The sequence below is a fragment of the Mustela nivalis genome, assembly GCF_964662115.1.
Source record: "Mustela nivalis genome assembly, chromosome: 9".
NCBI lineage: Eukaryota > Metazoa > Chordata > Mammalia > Carnivora > Mustelidae > Mustela > Mustela nivalis.
The window spans coordinates 39,234,191-39,252,992 of NC_139028.1; the positions used below are offsets into that span (position 1 = coordinate 39,234,191).

Genomic DNA, 18,802 nt, shown 5'->3' on the forward strand with positions numbered 1-18,802 from the left:
GGAGGTCATGATACCAGTATTTTCAGGCATGAACCTCTTCCCTGGTCTCCAAACTCATTTTTCCAATGGCGCATTAGACATTTCTATTTAGATAGGGTTCTCAACCTTAAATTCCACCCCCTGTTTCTAAACTATTCCTTATTGGGTGGATGATAATTGTGTTCTTATGGATGTTATAGCCAAGATCTTGGGGTCATCATGGATCCCTTTCTTTTCCCTCTGTCTCAGTTCAACCCATAAGCAACTATAAAATTGATGATATCAAAATGTGATTTCTTTACTTCATTTTGCAACAAAATTTCTTAAGAGAGTCCTCTATATTTTCTTTCATTCTCTCCTGTTTTTAAAAATTGAATTAATATACAGTGATATATTAGTTTTAGGTATACAATATAATTATTCAAAAATTTTAGGCATTACTCAGTGCTCATCAAGATAAGTGTATTCTTGATTACCTTTATCTTTTTACTCTTCCCCCAACACAATTACTTCCCCTCTGGCAACCATCAATTTATTCTGAGTATTTAAGTGTCTGTTTTTTTAATCTCCTTTTTAATGTTTGTTTTGTTTCTTTAATTCCACATATAAGTGAAATCATATAGTCTTTGTCTTTCTCTGACTAACTTACTTCACTTAGCATTATACTCTCTAGGTCCATCCGTGTTGTTGTAAATAGCAAGATCTCATTCTTTCTTATGGCTTTTTTCTTCTATTGTTTATATGTAGCATATCTTCTTTATCCAATCATCTATAATGGACACTTTGGTTGCTTCCTTATCTTGCCTATTATAAATAATGCTGCAATAAATACATGTATCTTTTCAAATTAGTGTTTTATTTTCCTTTGGGTAGATAGCTAGCAGTGGAATTTCTCATTCATATGGTGTTTCTATTTTTAATTTTTTTGAGGAACCTCCATACTGTTTTCCACAGTGGCCAATGTATTTCAATGTATTTCTACCAACAGTACATAAAGCTTCATTTTTCTCTACATCATTGCCAACCCTTGTTATTGCTTGTTTACTGGATACTAACCATTTTGACAGGTGTGTATCTCCCTGTGGTTTTGATTTGTATTTCCCTGCATGATTAGTGATATTGAACATTTTTCCATGTGACTGTTGACCATCTGTATATCTTCTTTGGAAAAATGCCTATTTAAGTCCTTTGTCCATGTTATTTATTTATTTTTTTAAAGATTTTATTTATTTATTTGACAGGCAGGCAGAGAGAGAGAGCAGAAGAAGCAGACTCCTTGATGAGCAGAGAGCCCAATGTGGGGCTCAATCCCAGGACCGTGAGATCATTACCTGAGCTGAAGGCAGAGGCTTTAACCCACTGAACCACCCATGTGCCCCAAGTCCTTTGCACATATTGAAATCAGACTATTTGGGGGTTTTTTGGTGTTGAGTTGTTCTTTATATATTTTGGGTATTGACTCCTTACCAGATAAATCATTTACAAATATCTTCTCCCATTTAGTAGATTGTATTTTTGTTTTGTAAATGTTTCCTTCACTGTGCAAAAGCTTTTTATGCTTTTTATTTTGGTGCAATCCCAATAGTCTAATTTTGCTATTGTTTTCCTTGCCTTTGGAGACAGATCTAGAAAAATGTTGCTGTGGCTGATGTCAAAAGAAATGACTGCTTATGTTTTCTTTCAGGAATTTTATTATTTCAAATCTCACATTTAGGCCTTTAATCTATTTTGAGTTTATTTTTGTATATAGTGTAAGAAGCTAGTGCAGTTTTAACCTTTTGCATATAGCTGCCTACTTTCTCCAGCACCACTTATTGAAGAGACTGTCTTTTCCCCATTGAATATTTTTGCCTCCTTTGTTGTAGAATAATTGACTTTATTTATTTTGGGGTTTTCTATTATGTTTGATTGTTCTGTGTGTCTATTCCTACACCAATACCATGCTGTTTTACTACAGCTTTGCAGTATATATTGGAATCTAGGAATGTGATACCTCCAGCTTTGCTTTTTTTTTTTTTTTTCCCTTCAAGATTGCTTTGGCTATTCAGGGTCTTGTTACATACAAATTTTAGTATTATTTGTTCTATTTCTGTGAAAAATGCTACTGATATTTTTGATAGGGATTACCTGAAGTCTGTAGATTGCTTTGGATATATGGACATTTTAACAAAAGCTGTTCTTTCAATCCATGAGAAAGAATATCTTTTTATTTGTTTGGGTCATCTTTAATTTCTTTCATCAGTGTTTTATAGTTTTCAATGTATAGGTCTCTCACCTCCTTGGATATTTTTAATTCTAGGTATTTTATTAATTTTGATGTAACTATAAAGGGAATTATTTTCTTAATTTCTCTTTTTGCTACTTTGTTACCAACACAGAAATGCAACAGTTTCTGTATATTAATTTTATGTCCTGTGACTTCATTGAATTAATTTATGCTTCTAGGTTGTTTGTTTATTTGTTTGTGGAGTCTTCAGTGTTTTCTCTATATAATATGATGTCATCTGCAAATAGTGAGTTTTACTTCTGTCTTACCAATTTGGTTGGCTTTTGTTAATTTTTCTTGTCTGATTGCTGTGGCTAGGAATTCCAGTACTGTGATAAATAAAAGTGGTGGAAGTGGACATCCTTGTCTTGGTTCCTGATCTTAGAGAAAGGCTCCCAGTTTTCATTATTAGGTATGATGTTAGTTGTGGGTTTTTCATACATGGGCTTTATTATGTTGAAGTGTGATCTTTCTAAACGTGCCTATTGTGTTTTTACCATGAATGGATGTTGTGCTTTGTCAAAATTCTTTTCTGAGATGATCATAGGATTTTTATTCTTTCTCTTGTTAATGTGATATATCCCATTGCTTGATTTGCAAATATTGAACCACCTTACATCCCTGGGATGAAACCCACTTCATTGTGGTGAATGACCTCTTCTGTCTTGAACCCATTCTAGTGAGATCTTAGTTATTATTTTACTAAAGTTACTGTTGTCAAGACAACCAGTGACCTCTATGTTGCTAAGATTGAAGATTAATTCCCAATCCTCATCATACTTCATATATCAGTAACATTTGACACATTAATTATTTCCTCTTCCATGATTAATTTTATTCTTTCCTCTTCCAGGATATAACATTGTCTTGGCTTTCCAGGATATAACATTGTCTTGGCTTTCTTTTTTAATTAAATTACTAGTTATCCTCTGTATCCTTTGTATTTTTCCTCTTCTCCACAGTTTCTCACTATCAAAATGCTCCAAGTTCAATACTCCTCTCTTCTCTTCTTTGCATTCATATCCTTGAGATGACATACAGTCTTATTGTTTTAAATGAAATTTATATGGCAATAAATTTCCAATTTTTATCTTTTTTCTAAGCCTCTCAAACTCCATCCTCATATATCCAGTTGCCTATCTGCTATCCTTAGAGGCCCCATCTCCAAATACAGTTACACTGGTAGTTCAACATAAAACATTTGGATACAATTTGCACACAATTCAATCCATATCAAGCAGGTTGCAATTTTAAATAGAGTCAGGATAAGTCTTATTAAGAACGCACATTTGAGTGAAGTTTTTAAAAGACATATGGATTTAGTTATGCCAATATCTAGGGGAAACCATGTCAGATAAAAGGAAAACTAGTACAAAGGTATTAGAAATATTATATGTAGGAACATTAGAAGATCACTGAGTCAGGAGAAAAGTGAGCTTTAAGGATAATGGTAGAAGATGACTTTGGAGAGAGACTGATAGGACAAAATCATATAGGACTTGGGCTCTCATCCTGAGAGAAATGGAGAGAAGCTCACTAGAATTTTGATATTCTGTCTTAACTTTTAATACATTAGTTCCAACTATGTTGGAAATAGGAAGTAATTAACCCATTTAATGAGGTCATAAGGATGGGGCTCTTATCTGATAGAATTAGTGTCCTTTTAAGAAGAGATACCAGAGGCATTCACTTCCTCTTTCTCTGCCACAAGATGACACAGTGAGAAGGCTGAAACTGCAAGCCAGAAGGAGAGTTCTCACCAGGAATTAAATCCTATTGGCTAGCACCTAGATTTTGGGATCCCCAGCCTCTAGAACTATAAGAAAAATTTCTCTTATTTAAGCCACCAAGTTTACAGTATTTTGTAATGGCAGCCTGAACAGAAATACACTGCCCCTACCATAATGCTTCTGATTCTCCTTATAATATTTCTTCAATTTTTTTCATTCACTACCTTCTAAGATACAATATAATTTACTTGTTTATTATGTTCCCTGTTTTTGTTTGTCTTCATCTTTGAGAATACAATATCCACAAGAGTAGGGATTTTTGTTTTGTTTTATTCACTCATATATCCTAGTGCCTAGAATACTGCCTGGAAGGTATTTGACAAATTTATATTGAATGAATGAAAGAGATGTTCAGATTGCCAGGTGTGATAAAAATAAGTACAGCTAATTTCTGTTTTAACCTTAATGGGGTTATTTCAGGCTTTATGTTAGAAAGGAAAATATGAAATCTAAAAAATGTACTTCCTCCCAATGATATGTATATTTATATCTTCTTAGCAATAGCTATAGGGTTTAAAATCTTTCTCCCTCACCCTATAACACCCATCCTTAAATCTAATCCCTCTTTAAAAATAAAAATGAAAATATTCATAAATTCTAAATTCCTTGTTACTTGTAAGCACTATAAAACAATTGTAAAAGTATATGTTGAGGGGTGCCTGGGTAGCTCAGTCGTTAAAGCATCTGCCTTTGGCTCAGGTCATGGTTCCGGGGTCCTGGGATCGAGCCCTGCATCGGGTTCTCTGCTTGGCGGGAAGCCTGCTTCTCCCTCTCCCACTCCCCCTGCCTTTGTTCCCTCTCTCGCTGTCTCTCTCTCTCTGTCAAATAAATAAATAAAATCTTAAAAATAAAAGTTTATGTTGAAGGTATTAATATTTTGGATGAAATAATATGCTATATGAAATACATTAAAAATAAACTTTAAAAAAATTAGCATTTGATTTCAAATGCAATATTATGAAAATGAAAGATAGTGGAAAATGTATACTAAAATAAGTATTTTTAAAATCTTACAAGTATCTTATTATAAAGATATTTTTTTCTGGAAGTATGGGGACAAGTTGGTTTCAAATAAAACATTCTTCAGTGAAAACACACTGTGACTAAAAAATAGTGGATCACCGCATATTGATTCAGGGTGGGAAACCTGTTAGAATGCCTTTCCTTGTAGAGGAATTGCATCCTAGAATTTAATTGAACAATTGACTGTAAACTAAAGAAGCCTGTCTTGTTACAAATTTAATCAACCAATCAGTAGAAATATATCCACAGATAGGAAACATATCCACAGAAAGAATAGTTAAGAAATATGTTTGAATTAAGTAAACAATGACCAATCAATTCTATGATTTTAGGTGATTTTGTTATTCTTAAGCAGACACAATGAAATACTAAGTCAGCTAATAGTATTCAATAATTTAAAGAATAAAGTCAAGTTTCCAAATCAAAAGCAATTTGTTTGAACAGCAAAGGGGTCTATAAGTGAAATTATCTATTTTATATGGCTCTTTTCATGCTTTCTTCAAAATGAATAAATAAGTCACATTCACAGTCATCTGACTTGAGTCCGAGTTTTGAACTGGCAATATTAATAAATTAATTCCAGTTATCATCACATAGAAGGTACAGATGCAACTCATTACTTTATTTGTCAAAAATAAGTTATTCACCATTTTTTGTATTTATGGTGGTATATAAAGGAATTGTAAGTAATTTTTAAATACTAGCTTATGGACTCCATTAACATTATCAGAGTTCAAACCCCAAACCAATTTTTTCTTTCTAATAGATATTTCTGCATTAGAGCTTGCCTCTTTTGAAATTCATTTAGGTGAAGAAAAGCTATGAAAACAAAGGCCCAGTGCCCCAAGGGAATTGTGGCTTTAGAGGGACTTTTTTCCTCATCACAGGCATGAAAAAAGTTGTAGTTGAATTTAGCTAGGAGCTTAAACTATTTAAAACTGTTACTTAAGAGCAGGCAAAAGTTGAGTACTGCTCCTTGGCCTGCTTTCCTACAGGATGGCATGCTAGACTTTGAGGAACAAGCGACCCCATTAGATGCCCTCAAAGACAAGTAAAATTAATCATATAAAGAAATATATTTCCCAGAAATCTATATTTCCTTATAAATATAATAAAGCATAGATTTCTTAATAAGTACCTGCTGAACTGAATTTAAAAAGAACTCTCAAAAATGTTCCAGCATTCAAATTAAATTAGGAAAATGAGAATACAACTTTATAGTAGGCACTTCTAAAACAAATAAACCCCCAAATAACACTGAGTCCAAATGTTTAAGCCACACGCACACACACACACTTTCTCTCTCTTTCATTTTATCTTGTGCCAAAAATTCCTACAGTTGACATGTGTGTGTGTGTATACACACACACAAATACATACACATTTATCTTTCTATGTATCAAACAATATAAGGTAGAAACAAGTGAATCAAGACATGAGAAATCAGATATAAGAGTAACTAGAAAACTATGGTTGTAATAGGAGGAAGATTCGATGTTCTGGATTGCCAGGCCATGTGTTATGGTAAGAAGGCCAAGAACATGGTCATGGGATGAGTGAGGAACACACATATATGTACTGCAATGTGCCCACAAGGAAAATGTCCCAAGAATTGTGGGCAGAGTGGCAAAAGTGGAGATAGCTGTAGGCAGGAAAATGGACTTGGTGAGTGTACAACACCAGATCTAAAAGTCAATCCATTTCCTGGCTACAAAGCAAGAGGTTTGGGCTGTCACACAAAGGAAAAGATAAAAGCATTGGGGCAGAGGTTGTAAGTATTCTTAATAAGCCTGTTTGTGTGACTTGACTTTGTGATCTTTCCAGAATTATCTATTAAACTTAGAGATTCCCCCAATTTCTTGGATCTGCAGAGGAATCACAAGATTAACATGGAGCCAGAAGTGAAGCTAACACCCACAATTAATCATATTACAAATTAATATGTATACACAAATAGGACACTTTAGTGATAATCAAAATAAATTTTATAAATTAATAGGAACCTAATTTTTAAAAAACTAAATTGTATTTTGCATGCAGATGAATATATTTCCTGTTACTCAAATTGTAAAATTTTACACAAAAATAAATTTGTTTAAATTTCATTTATTTAAGCAGCAAAATAGATAATTCCACTTCTATAACATTATGTTTAGTGAGGTTCATGATTACTACACTCAGAAATTTTACTGATTTCATATTTCCCTTCTAAACAAATAAATCGGTTTTATATTTAGATAGTAAATAAAATCTCAAATCCTTAGGATGGACAATTGCTTCTGAAGATTACATTTTATAGATATTACAGTTTTAAATACCAACATGTTAAATAAGTGTCTAATAGCTATCAAGTAGACATCTTAGAAGTAGACATCAAAATGCTGCATTGCATTGTTTTACATAATATAATGTGTTAAATCTTCTTTTTATAAATTAAACAAATGTATGACTATAAATAGATGGCACAAGGAAGTGGAGTAATGGAAAAATTCTGTACCTGATTATCTTGGTGGGTTACTTGAGTCTATGCAATAAAATTTCATAAAATTTTATGGGATGACATACTAAAATTGCATATAAAAACTGGTGAAATCTGAATATAGTCTATAAATCAGTTAATAGCATTATATAAGTGTCAATTTTCTTTTCTTTTTTTTTTAATTTTTTATTTTTTATAAGTGTCAATTTTCTGATTTGATAATTGTACTACTGTTACATAAAATTTTGTAATTAGGGAGAGGTGAGGAATAGTTCCACAGGAAATTTTTGTACTATTTTTGCAACTTCCCATTGAGCCTAAAGTTATTTCAATAAACAAACAAATACAAATCATGTGATCTCTTCTTAGGAATTCTTAGGAATTGAGAGAAGAAAGCAAGATAGTTTTTTTGGTTTTTTTTTTTTGACAGTGTGAGTACATGGTGAGGTGTGAAGTAATGAGAGAGAGCATCTTAGGCAGGCTCCACACCCAGCAGGGAGCCATGGAGGGCTCTATCTCAGACCCTGAGATTATGATCTGAACCTGAAATCAAGAGTGGGACACTTAATTTACTGAGCCACCCAGACACCCAGAAAGAAAAATATCTTTATAAAAAAAGGTAAATAGTAGTTAATATTGTGATAAATAACAAAGTTTCCAGAATCCAAAGTGATCCTACTGAGATTGCTAGCAAATATAGCTCATGACATAGGAAGGTGTTCTGGTTGCCTCTGATGTTACATTAGAGCTTCTTACTTGTTTTTACTGTTTGCCAGCCCAGGGAGAATGGGCTTCGAGCCTGCAGGTTGTAGGAGGAGATTGGGCTGTGGTTGTCAGCCGCTGGGCTCCAGGACAGTGTGGCTGTGTTTTCTGTGATTTCCTCAACAATCACTATCCCTGGTGGGCCTGGGGGACCTATAGGAGAAAGGGTATGGATAAAGTTAAGTACAAGCCATGATGAGGAGCCATAAGAAATTGCATTTCCAGTAAAGATCCCATCAAACTATCTTAGTGAAATACATATTTAGTGATGGAAATGGACATTAGAAAGAGATAGGGTGCAAGGCAGTTTCCATGATTTCTGCTGGTAACTTAATTATAGATATGATTTTTTTCTAAAACTTTGTGCTTGGGACAACTACAAATTAGCATTATATTTTTTAGGAAAAGAAAAAGAAATAGAAACACACACAAGAATATGGATGTCAATATCAACTATGACTGTTGACATCAACCATAGTTTATAGCAGCAACAATAGAGAGTGATAAACAATGGTATCAGTTACAAAAAAGATCCCATCATTACTAAAAAGCTCTAGGTTATGGGTTTAATTTTTATTTTCAGAAAATCTGCAATGTACAAATAGTGTGATGTGACTATCAAGTAGCTTAAACTTTAACAAGGGAAATATGAAGAGCTCTGAAATAATGATAGTTCAGGCCAAGGAAGGGTATATTGTAGAAGTGAGGCATGGAAAAATTTTGTGGGGAGCTAAAAGAAAATGTGATTTTGATGATGATGATGATGATGACAATGATGGGTTTTGGTGGGCATGGGAGAGTGATGAATCAGATATTATTTTCCTTATGCTTGTGAAAAATTGGTATAGAATAGCAATAATCTATGAGCATGTAGACTCTAGCTTTAAAAAACAACTGTGATCTGATGAAGAAATATACTTTTGTATTATAACCCTTAAAATAGTGATATTTAATAGTAGTCAAAGATATGTAGAGTGTTCACATTTTAGAGGCTGGAAAGCATATCAATATTCTTATTAACATTCTTCTGTTCTCTAATATAGACCATTCAGGGTGCAAAGATGCTTTTATTTTCAATGAAAACAAACAAAAAACCTTCTTAAGTATTTTAAGTTGTTTCTGAATTAGTCTACCAGCATCATTCTGGCTTCACTTAACTCCTTAATCCACCTTGATACCATTGTCATTCACACCATTTGCATCTTTGCTACAAACTGAAACCAAATTATAAATTCTTAAATCTGAATGGACTAAGTTAACTACTTTCTCTGGCTCTGGTCCTGGCTTTCTAGTTTAACTTTGCTAAGTCAAATGTGGTGATTGCAAAGTCTCATCATGAGGGGCTGAGCTAGACTGTAAGGAGCTAAGAAATGGTGGAAGGCTAGAGAAATGGAGGCAGATGGTAAAGACCTCTGGGTAGAGAATTTCAACAAGGAAGGAGCAAGGGGATGGAGAAATAATTTTAAAAGCCTCATGAAGCCAATGGCATTTTTAGGAAAGGAGAAGTGAACATTTTTATCAATTGAGCCCATTCAGATTTAGGAATTTTTAAAATTTGGTTTGACTTATCATCAAAGATGCCAATAGTGTGAATGGCCATGGTGTCAAGGTTGACTAGGGAGTCAAGTAAAACCAGAAAGGTGCTGATAGACGAGAATAAAATAAGGAATCAAGGAAAGTGTGATGGGAAGATACAAGAATTGCAACATGTGAAGAGAAAATTGCAGTTTGTGATTTAAGTGTAGGGTACTTTTAAGTGATAATTTGTGTTTATTTGGAGTGAAATGGGGAATATGATTGCTAAAGTTGACAAGGTCAAGGACTTATGAAAGAATATGTTTAATTTATTTTCAGTATGAATATTTAAAGCATTAAGACAGTGGCTAAGGATGAAGTGAAGTAAATAAACGAGATCCAGGAGCTGAAGAAGATGTCTGAGTTCTTAGACTGTGGTGACACAAATATAAAGAGTAACTATAATGGCAATAACCCAAGTAATGATGAGAGTATTAATCATAATAATATTACTAATAGCATATCCTCACTTTACTGTATTAAGGCCCTGTATTTAGTATTTTGCAAACAATAAGTTGTTCATTTATTTCTATGTCGCTGTGAGGTTGATCTCCCTATTTCATAGAGGTTATAACGGGATCTCAGAGATTGGTTAGTCAATAAATAATAAATAAGTTAATAATCTTATTATATGTTAGGTGTTACAGTAGGCAGTAGGTGTCAGAGAATCCATTTTTCTGAGGAAACATTTCTTGCCCAAGTAACTTTGCTAGTGAATGGAACAGCTAAGATTTGAATTTGAATCTGGTTGTGAAGTCTGATTTGCCCAAAGAAGCAAGGCGTAAACAAATCCTTCCTCCTTTCATTGTTAAGCTAGAAAGTAGTTTTAATTGAAGGAATGGAAGGGAGAAAATTGTGTGTTAAGGAAAGACACGTTTAAATTACTTGGTAGATGGGATAGGGAGGGAGACAAATCATCAGGGCCTCTTAATCTCACAAAACAAACTGAGTGTTGCTGGGGGGAAGGGTGTCGGGAGAGGGTGGTGGGGTTATTGACATTGGGGAGGGCATGTGTTATGGTGAGTGCTCTGATTTTTTTTTAATTAAAAATAAAACAAGCCCATGATCCTCAAAAAAAAAAAAATTATGTGGTAGAGATAAAGATGACATTTGAATAAAGCATTTAGGACTTCGTGGCAGTTTTGTGTGTAGGTGGACACTATCACTATTTCCTCCCTGTACATGCAGGCCATTCCTTCCTTGAAAAGTAGAACCTGTTCTTTCATTTCCTTGAATCTGTACTGGCCTGCCACAAGCTGTCCCAAAAGACAATGGTAAAAGTGACACTGCATGACTTTTGAGGGGACATCAAAAGAAGTTTTGCAGTTTTATCCCAGGTTTTTTGAATGCTTATGTGGAAATGCTTATGCTTAGAAATCTAATTAAACAGAAGCCACCATCTGTAAGAAAGCACAAGCTATTCATTTGGAGAAGCTTGTGGAGAAAGCTAGATCCAACTTTTTCCTAACTCTCACAGGCATCCCAGCCTAGGCACCAGATATGTGAGTGATGGCACCTTCAAGTAACTCTAGCTTCAGCCACCAAGGGACTCATGTACATGGGAGATCCCAATTAACCTGACTGTGCCTGTCATCTGCTAAAATCATCAGGGCAAATAAGAGATGGATGTTTTAAGCCACTAAGTTTTGGAGCAGCAACAGATAACTGGAACAAGCTTCAAAATAGTTTGATTTGAAAGTTTGTTCATAGAGAATTTTTTAAGGGGAATCTTTAAAATCTTTTGAAAAAAAGACTTAAAATTCTACTAATGTATTCAAATAAGAATAGTTACTAACATAATTCATTTATTTTTTTAAATTTACTTATTTTTATTAACATATAATGTATTATTTGCTTCAGGGGTACAGGTCTGTGAATCCTCAGTCTTACACAATTCACAGCACTCACCATAGCACATAACCTCTCCAATGTCCATAACCCAGCCACCCTATTCCTCCCCTTGCCCCAGCTCCCTGGTCCCATCTTGTTTCATTTTTTCCCTCCCTTTCCCCCAAGAACCCCTGCCCTGCCTTTCAAATTTCTCATATCAGAGAGATCATATGATAATCATCCTTTTCTGATTAACTTATTTTGCTTATTAAGCTCTTCTATATTGTTCCACTTATTCTGTTCCATTCCATCTCTTCTATTTATTTACTTATTCAAAAAGCATTTACAACCACTTATGTGTGAGACATGATAGGAAATGCAGTGGAAAATAACTATTTGTAACTTAAAATAATTTGCCTTTCTGAGTATTAGTATTCTAGAAAATGTAAAATTAGTTTTCTTAAAGAAATACATATTTCTTTTAACAATGGGTAATACTCTAAATTTTTTTTAAAACTTCAGCTAGAACAAAAATAATTTACAACGTAATTAATGAATATTCAAGTATTCTTCTCTAGATGTGGTTGTTTTTTCAAGTCTAGTCCTTAGAAAAATAATCAGTGAGAGTGAACAAAATCTGTGTATCCTGGACACTGTCTGTGGTGTACAATTATTTATAATTACAAAGTACTATAAATAAGTAATTGTCCAATAATCATGTAATGTTTAAATCATAAAATTTTATGATAAAATATGAGGCAGCCATTAAACTGACTAATATTTAGGATTATTTACCATGTGGAAAATGTTCACAATATAAAAAGTGAAAAAATTAGAATGAAAATTGTATGTAAACATGTATGTATAGTTACTTCCCAAATACATAAAGGAAAAGACCAGAAAGAAATGCATTGACGTATACATGGTGATTGTTATTGCTTGGAAGTGAGAATGTAGATGACTTAAGGTTTATTCTTTACTTGTTTGGCTTCCAATTCTGGACCATAAACATCTAAAAATATTTTTAAAGTTATTATTTTAAAGGAAGCCTCCATTTTTTATGTATCTACTGTTGTAAGTATAGTCTATTTAACAAACATTTACTGGAGGCCCATTATGCATAAAGTAAAGTGCTGAGTGCTGTGAGATAAGTGGGGGAAATGATTTATAGGTGAACAAGATTGGGTTCCAGTTCTAGTTATATTAAAATCTTGTGGCAGAAACAGATCGTTTACAAAAAACAAATGCCATGTAATGACAATGTTATGTTCAAGTGCTTGGAATATATTTTCCATCTTATTATAGCTCTTGTTAAATTGACTATAATTATTTTTCTGTAATTTCCACTTGTCTGAATATTCAACATAGCAATTGGCATATATTAGGCACTAAATAAGTATTTGTAGAAGGAGAGATGAAAGAAAGAAGGGATAAGAAGGAAAAAAGAGGGTAAGAAAGGACAGAGGAGTTGTTTTGAATTTGGAATATTGTGTAACAATTAACAAGTAAAAGGATGTTTTAAAATAAAGTAATTATCATATAAGACAAAGTTCCAATACAGTAACTTCTTTTTTTAAATTAAAATACATCTGAAAAAATATATATGTTTAAAAGATTTTTCAGTCAAGTTGAGTAAGATGGCAAAAAAAATTGACAGAATAGCTCCATGAAAGAAGCAAACAAGTGATTTCATATGATTTAATAAATTATTAAACCCTGTGGACAGATAATTTTTCTACATCCTTATAAATCCAAAGTTTTTATGAATATATTCTTGTAAAAATATTCTGAAAAATTAATGATGTGATTTACCTTTTAAAACATTAAATATAATTTTCAGCCATAATAAAAGTGAAATGAGATTTATGGCTATTATACTGGTATTGGCTTATCAATGCTCATTTATTTATGCATTTTTAGACATTATATACTGAATGGTGGCTATAATTATGTTCCTGTCTATAATTAGGAGTGAATTACATTAATATTATATTAATACAAACAATTCCTTTGTTCTTAAGGCCTGTTAATGATGGTCATATTTTTGCCATTATTTGCTTTTTTTTTTAAATAAGGGAGTAAATTCTCTCTTTAAAGGTTATAGCTAATTACATTACACATCTTTGAAAATAGATTAATAAGAGATAAATATCTCACATATGACAAATGTGTGATAGTACCTAATATCTGAATATTATACAGATGCCTCTCATTTAGCAGAAATTATATTAATAACTTTATATTTAGCTGTAATGATTCATTATCAGATAGGAAGGAATCTGGAAAGGTCTCCGCCTCACCCCACAACAGTGCTATTAGATAGAGTCACTAAAATAAATACTTTATTTGAAAATAGATAATTTAGAAGAATAGATACAGTCTCTTCATTTCTTCTTGGGAGGACTGCTGAGCAAACGACAAAGCACAAAGGCCCCTGGCAGAAGCCATGCCCTCATGAATTTAATTTACTCTCAATTAAGGACCCTTAGGATTGCTATTAGATTGTTATCAGATCAACTCATTTTGTTGACCTAATGTTCAGTTAGAAAATTTACTTCTCTTGAGAAGACACTGACTTTTAAAGCTGAAAAGCAAATAAAATATAAGTCTCCTTATAACCTCTAAAGCTGTTATTTTTAGGCTGGGGACATGAAACAAGGATATAAGACTTCATTTGATAGTTAAGCGATGTTACAGAACCTTGGGATTTTTAAATTAACAGCAGTCATTTGTTCAACCATGCTATTTTTCAGATGGGGGAGGAGTAATTGAAACAGGAAAACTTAAAAAAAAAAAAAAAAAAAGAAGAAGAAGACCAAAAGAGTCCTTTGCTTTGGGTGAAAAGTGTTGAAACAGGGTTTGGCTTTCATTTAACAGCCAACCAAGTGATATTTCCTGTTCAAAGCAAATTATAACAAACTAATGTGGTAATAAATTGGAAATTGTGTACCGACTTTTTGCAAAATCATTACCCATTTTCCTTGTTGACAAGAACTGGTGGAGCCAACCAGTTCTTCTCATGTGATTGTCCAACATTTCTTGAAGAAAAATTCTTAAAAATCCTCCTAATTACTGTAGCTGACTCCTCATGCCAACTCTTCTGGCCCTTTCCCACCTAGATAGCATCATTTTCCCTGCCTGAATCTGACATCTACTGATTCAACAAAAATCCCTACTGTTACATGTTTTTGTTATTGTTTGTTTGTTTGTTTCTGTTTTTTTTTTTAACATTTTATATAGACTCGTATTGCTTTCACTTTATTTGATTTTTGGGACTTTCATGTAATTTTTTTTCATACAGAAATTCTAAGCGAATAATTAAACTCATTGGGATTTAAAACATTAAATAGGTCTTTGCCTTACATTGTTTAAAACTAAAATAAAAAAATTGATACCAAATATACAATGGTGTCTTAAACTGGTTCATTTTCATTTTTAATCCCATAAATATTGATTGGGACAAATGTCTCTTACTTCTCAACACATGTAGGACTATACTGCAGAAAAATACAATTATTCATGGAAACAAGGTCCTGTACATGCCTTTATAACCAAGTAGGATGAGATTTAGCTACTGTCTAAAAGAATATATTAATACAGAGAAATAAACTCAATAAATCAGGCCACAAAGAATAAATTAAAAAAATTTAAAAAGATTTATTTATTTATTTTGGTGGGGAGGGGTATAGGGAAAGGCTTTCAAGCAGACTCCCCACTGAGCACAGAAGCTGACACAGGCTTGATCTCAGGACTCTGAGATCATGACCTGAACCAAAATCAAGAGTCAGACAATTAACTGACTGAGCCACCCAGGTGCCCCTGGGATTTTTAAAATTTTTATCATGTAGTTTAAATACAAGTAATGAACCATTCAGTACAAAGGACCATTTTGGATAGACCCAATTTAAAAGCCCATATATAAGTAACAACAAAACTTTTCATTAAAAAGTAACAACAAATACTTTTCACAAAACAATTTTCCATTAGTTTAATCCTTTTAATAAAATGGGTTTAGAATATACCTCAACATAACAAAGCCTATAAATAAAAAAAAATCCACAGCTAACACCATACTCAATGGTGAAAAACTGAAAGATTTAGCTTTAAGATTAGGAAAAAGATAAGGAAGTCCAATCTTACCACTTTTATTCAACATTGTATTGGAAGTCCTAGCCATAGCAATCAGACAACAAAAAGAAATAAAATACATTCATGTTACGAAGAAGTTAAAATGTCACTATTTGTAGATGACATAATACTATTCATAAAACTCTGAAGACTTCACCAAAAAACTATTAGAAGTAATAAATGAATTCAGTAAAGTAGGAAGATACATAATTTTACCCAGAAATCTGTTGGCTTTCTATACACTAATCATGAAGTAGCAGAAAGAGAAAATAAGAAAGCAATATCATTTACATTGCAAACAAAAGAATAAAATACCTAAGAATAAAGTTAGTAAAGAAGATGAATGAATGATCTATACTCTGAAAACTATAAAACACTGATGAAAGAAATTGAAGAAAACAAAGACAAATGGAAAGAGATACCATGCTCAGGGATTGAAAGAATTGTTAAAATGTACAAATGATTCAAAGCAATCTACATATTTGATGTAACATCTATCAAAATATCAATAGCATTTTTCACAGAACTAGAACAAATAATACTAAAATTTGTATAAAACCCCCAAACACCCAAAATAACAAAAGTAATCTTGAGAAAGAACAAATCTGGAAGTATCACATTCTCAGATTTTGATATGCTACAATGCTATAGTAATCAAAACATTATGGTATTGGCACAAAAACGAATACATAGATCAATGGAAGAGAATAGGGAGTCCAGAAACAAAACCATGTCAGTGTAGCCTATTAATGTATAACAAGAATATATAATGGAGAAAAGATAGTCTTTTTAACACATGGTACTGGGAAAACTGGACAACTACATGCAAACTGATTAAACTGCTATTCCCTTTGGCAACATATATACTAAAGCTGGAATGTTCGAAAGAAGATTAGCATGGCCCCTGTACAAGTCATTTATGCAAATTCTTGAAATGTTTTATTAAAATAAAGAATGAAACTGAGCAACTTTCTTACACTATATGCAAAAATAACCACAAAATGAATTAAAGACCTCAATGTGAGACCTGAAACCATAAAGCTCCTAGAAAGTAAGTAACATAGGAAGTAATTTCTTTGACATCAACCTTAACAACATTTCCAAATATATCTCCCAAGGCAAAGAAGACAAAAACAGACACCAAAATAAAAAACTTACACAATTCAACACTTAATAAATAATAATCTGATTAAAAATGGGCAGAGGCCCCAATAGACATTTTCCAAATCAGACATACAAATGGCCAACAGACTCATGAAAAGATGTTTGACATCACTAACAGGGAAATGTAAATAAAAATACAAATCACCTTACATCTGTCAGAATGGCTAAAATAAAAAAGATAAGAAAAAAAGTGTTGATGAGGATGTGGAGAGACAGAAACCCTCTTGCAGTTAATGGGAATGCAAATTGGTGCAGCCACTTTGGAAAAAAGTATGGAGATTCTTCAAAAAATTAAAAATAGAAATACTATATGATCCAATAATTCCAGTACTGGGTATTTACTCAAAGAAAAAGATAACACTAATTCAAAAAGGTATATGCACCCTTGTGTTTTTTGCAGCATTGTTTATAACAGCCAAGATATGGTAGCAACCCAAGTGTTTGCCAATAGATGAATAGATAAAAAATATGTGACACACACACACACACACACACACACACACACACACACACACAGGAATATTACTCAACCATAAGAAAAGATGAGATTTTGCCATTTGCTACAGCATGGTTGGGCCTAAAAAGTATTATTGTGAGTGAAATAAGTCAGACAAGGAAGTCAAGTACCATATGATTTCACTTATAGGAGGAATATAAAAACAAAAACAAATGAATAAAGAAACAAGAAGCAGAATCAGACCTATAAATACCGAGAACTGATGGTTGAAGGAGGAGGTGGGGCCATGGGAAAAATGGGTAAAGGGGAGTGGGAGATACAGACTTCCAGTTATGGAATGAATAAGTAATAGGAATAAGAGTTATAGTACACAGAATGTAATCAATGATGTTGTAATAGCATCGTGTGATGACAGACGTTAGCTATACTTCTGGTGACCACAGCATAACATATAAACTTGTTGAATCAATCTGTTGTATACCTGTAACTAATATAATATTGTGTTTCAACTGAACTCAGATAAAAAATAACAAAAAAATAAATTTGAAAAAGTAATAGTCAATAATGTGAATGGATTTTTTGTAGCACATTACATAGTCATATTTATTAATAACTGGTTTTTAAGATTTTCATTTTTAGAATAGAATTATGAAGACTTTGGCATGACTGATTTAGAGACCATGATTTTATTGATATTATATTCTTATGCAAGAACTGTCCTGACATGCTCTTGATGTAATGGGATGGCAACATCTGACCTCATATAGTATTGTATCTAATTTTCTTTATTTTTTCCTCAGATACTTCTTTATTATCATGTTTATCATGACAACTTGAGAGTGTTCTTAGATTTCTTTAATATTTACTAACTCAATTTAAGTGACCCTTTCTTACTGATCTTAATCCTATGAGAATAGCCAATTCTATTTTTAGTGGAGTGGATAAGGATGGAAATGAATGATAAACAGTTCTAATTATTTTTTTAAAACACTTTTGTTCTCAATTAATTGGTAAAGCTCACCATTTATTCTATCATTCTCATAATTACTACTATTGTTATAATTATTATCTGTCATCTATGTAGTGGGTCCCTCAGTGTGAAATTTTTGTCTCTCCTAATTTTAACCACTTAACACCTATTTAGTCTTCAAATTTTAAATGTCTGCTCAAGTTTTAATTTTTTATTCAATAGCTACTAAATTTCAATTTCATTTTGTATAAATGCCTAGGAAATTTTTATGTGTCCTGTATTTCAAGAAAAAATAATCTAAAGAAAAGATATTTGGATAAAGAGTCTGAAAAATCTAATTCCAGTCCTGAGTGCTTATGTAAAAACTATATAAGTTTCT

General features: G+C 32.6%; 1 protein-coding gene across 1 annotated transcript in view; it reads right to left on the bottom strand.

Annotated features, from left to right (window-relative positions):
• CNTN5 (contactin 5) overlaps positions 1 to 18,802 on the bottom strand; it is a 782,527-nt gene that overhangs the window by 86,498 nt on the left and 677,227 nt on the right. Inside the window, exon 15 of the mRNA XM_082683339.1 lies at positions 8,294 to 8,452. Within this exon, the coding sequence (XP_082539465.1) occupies positions 8,294 to 8,452 (159 nt within the window). The remainder of the gene's footprint in view (positions 1 to 8,293; positions 8,453 to 18,802) is intronic.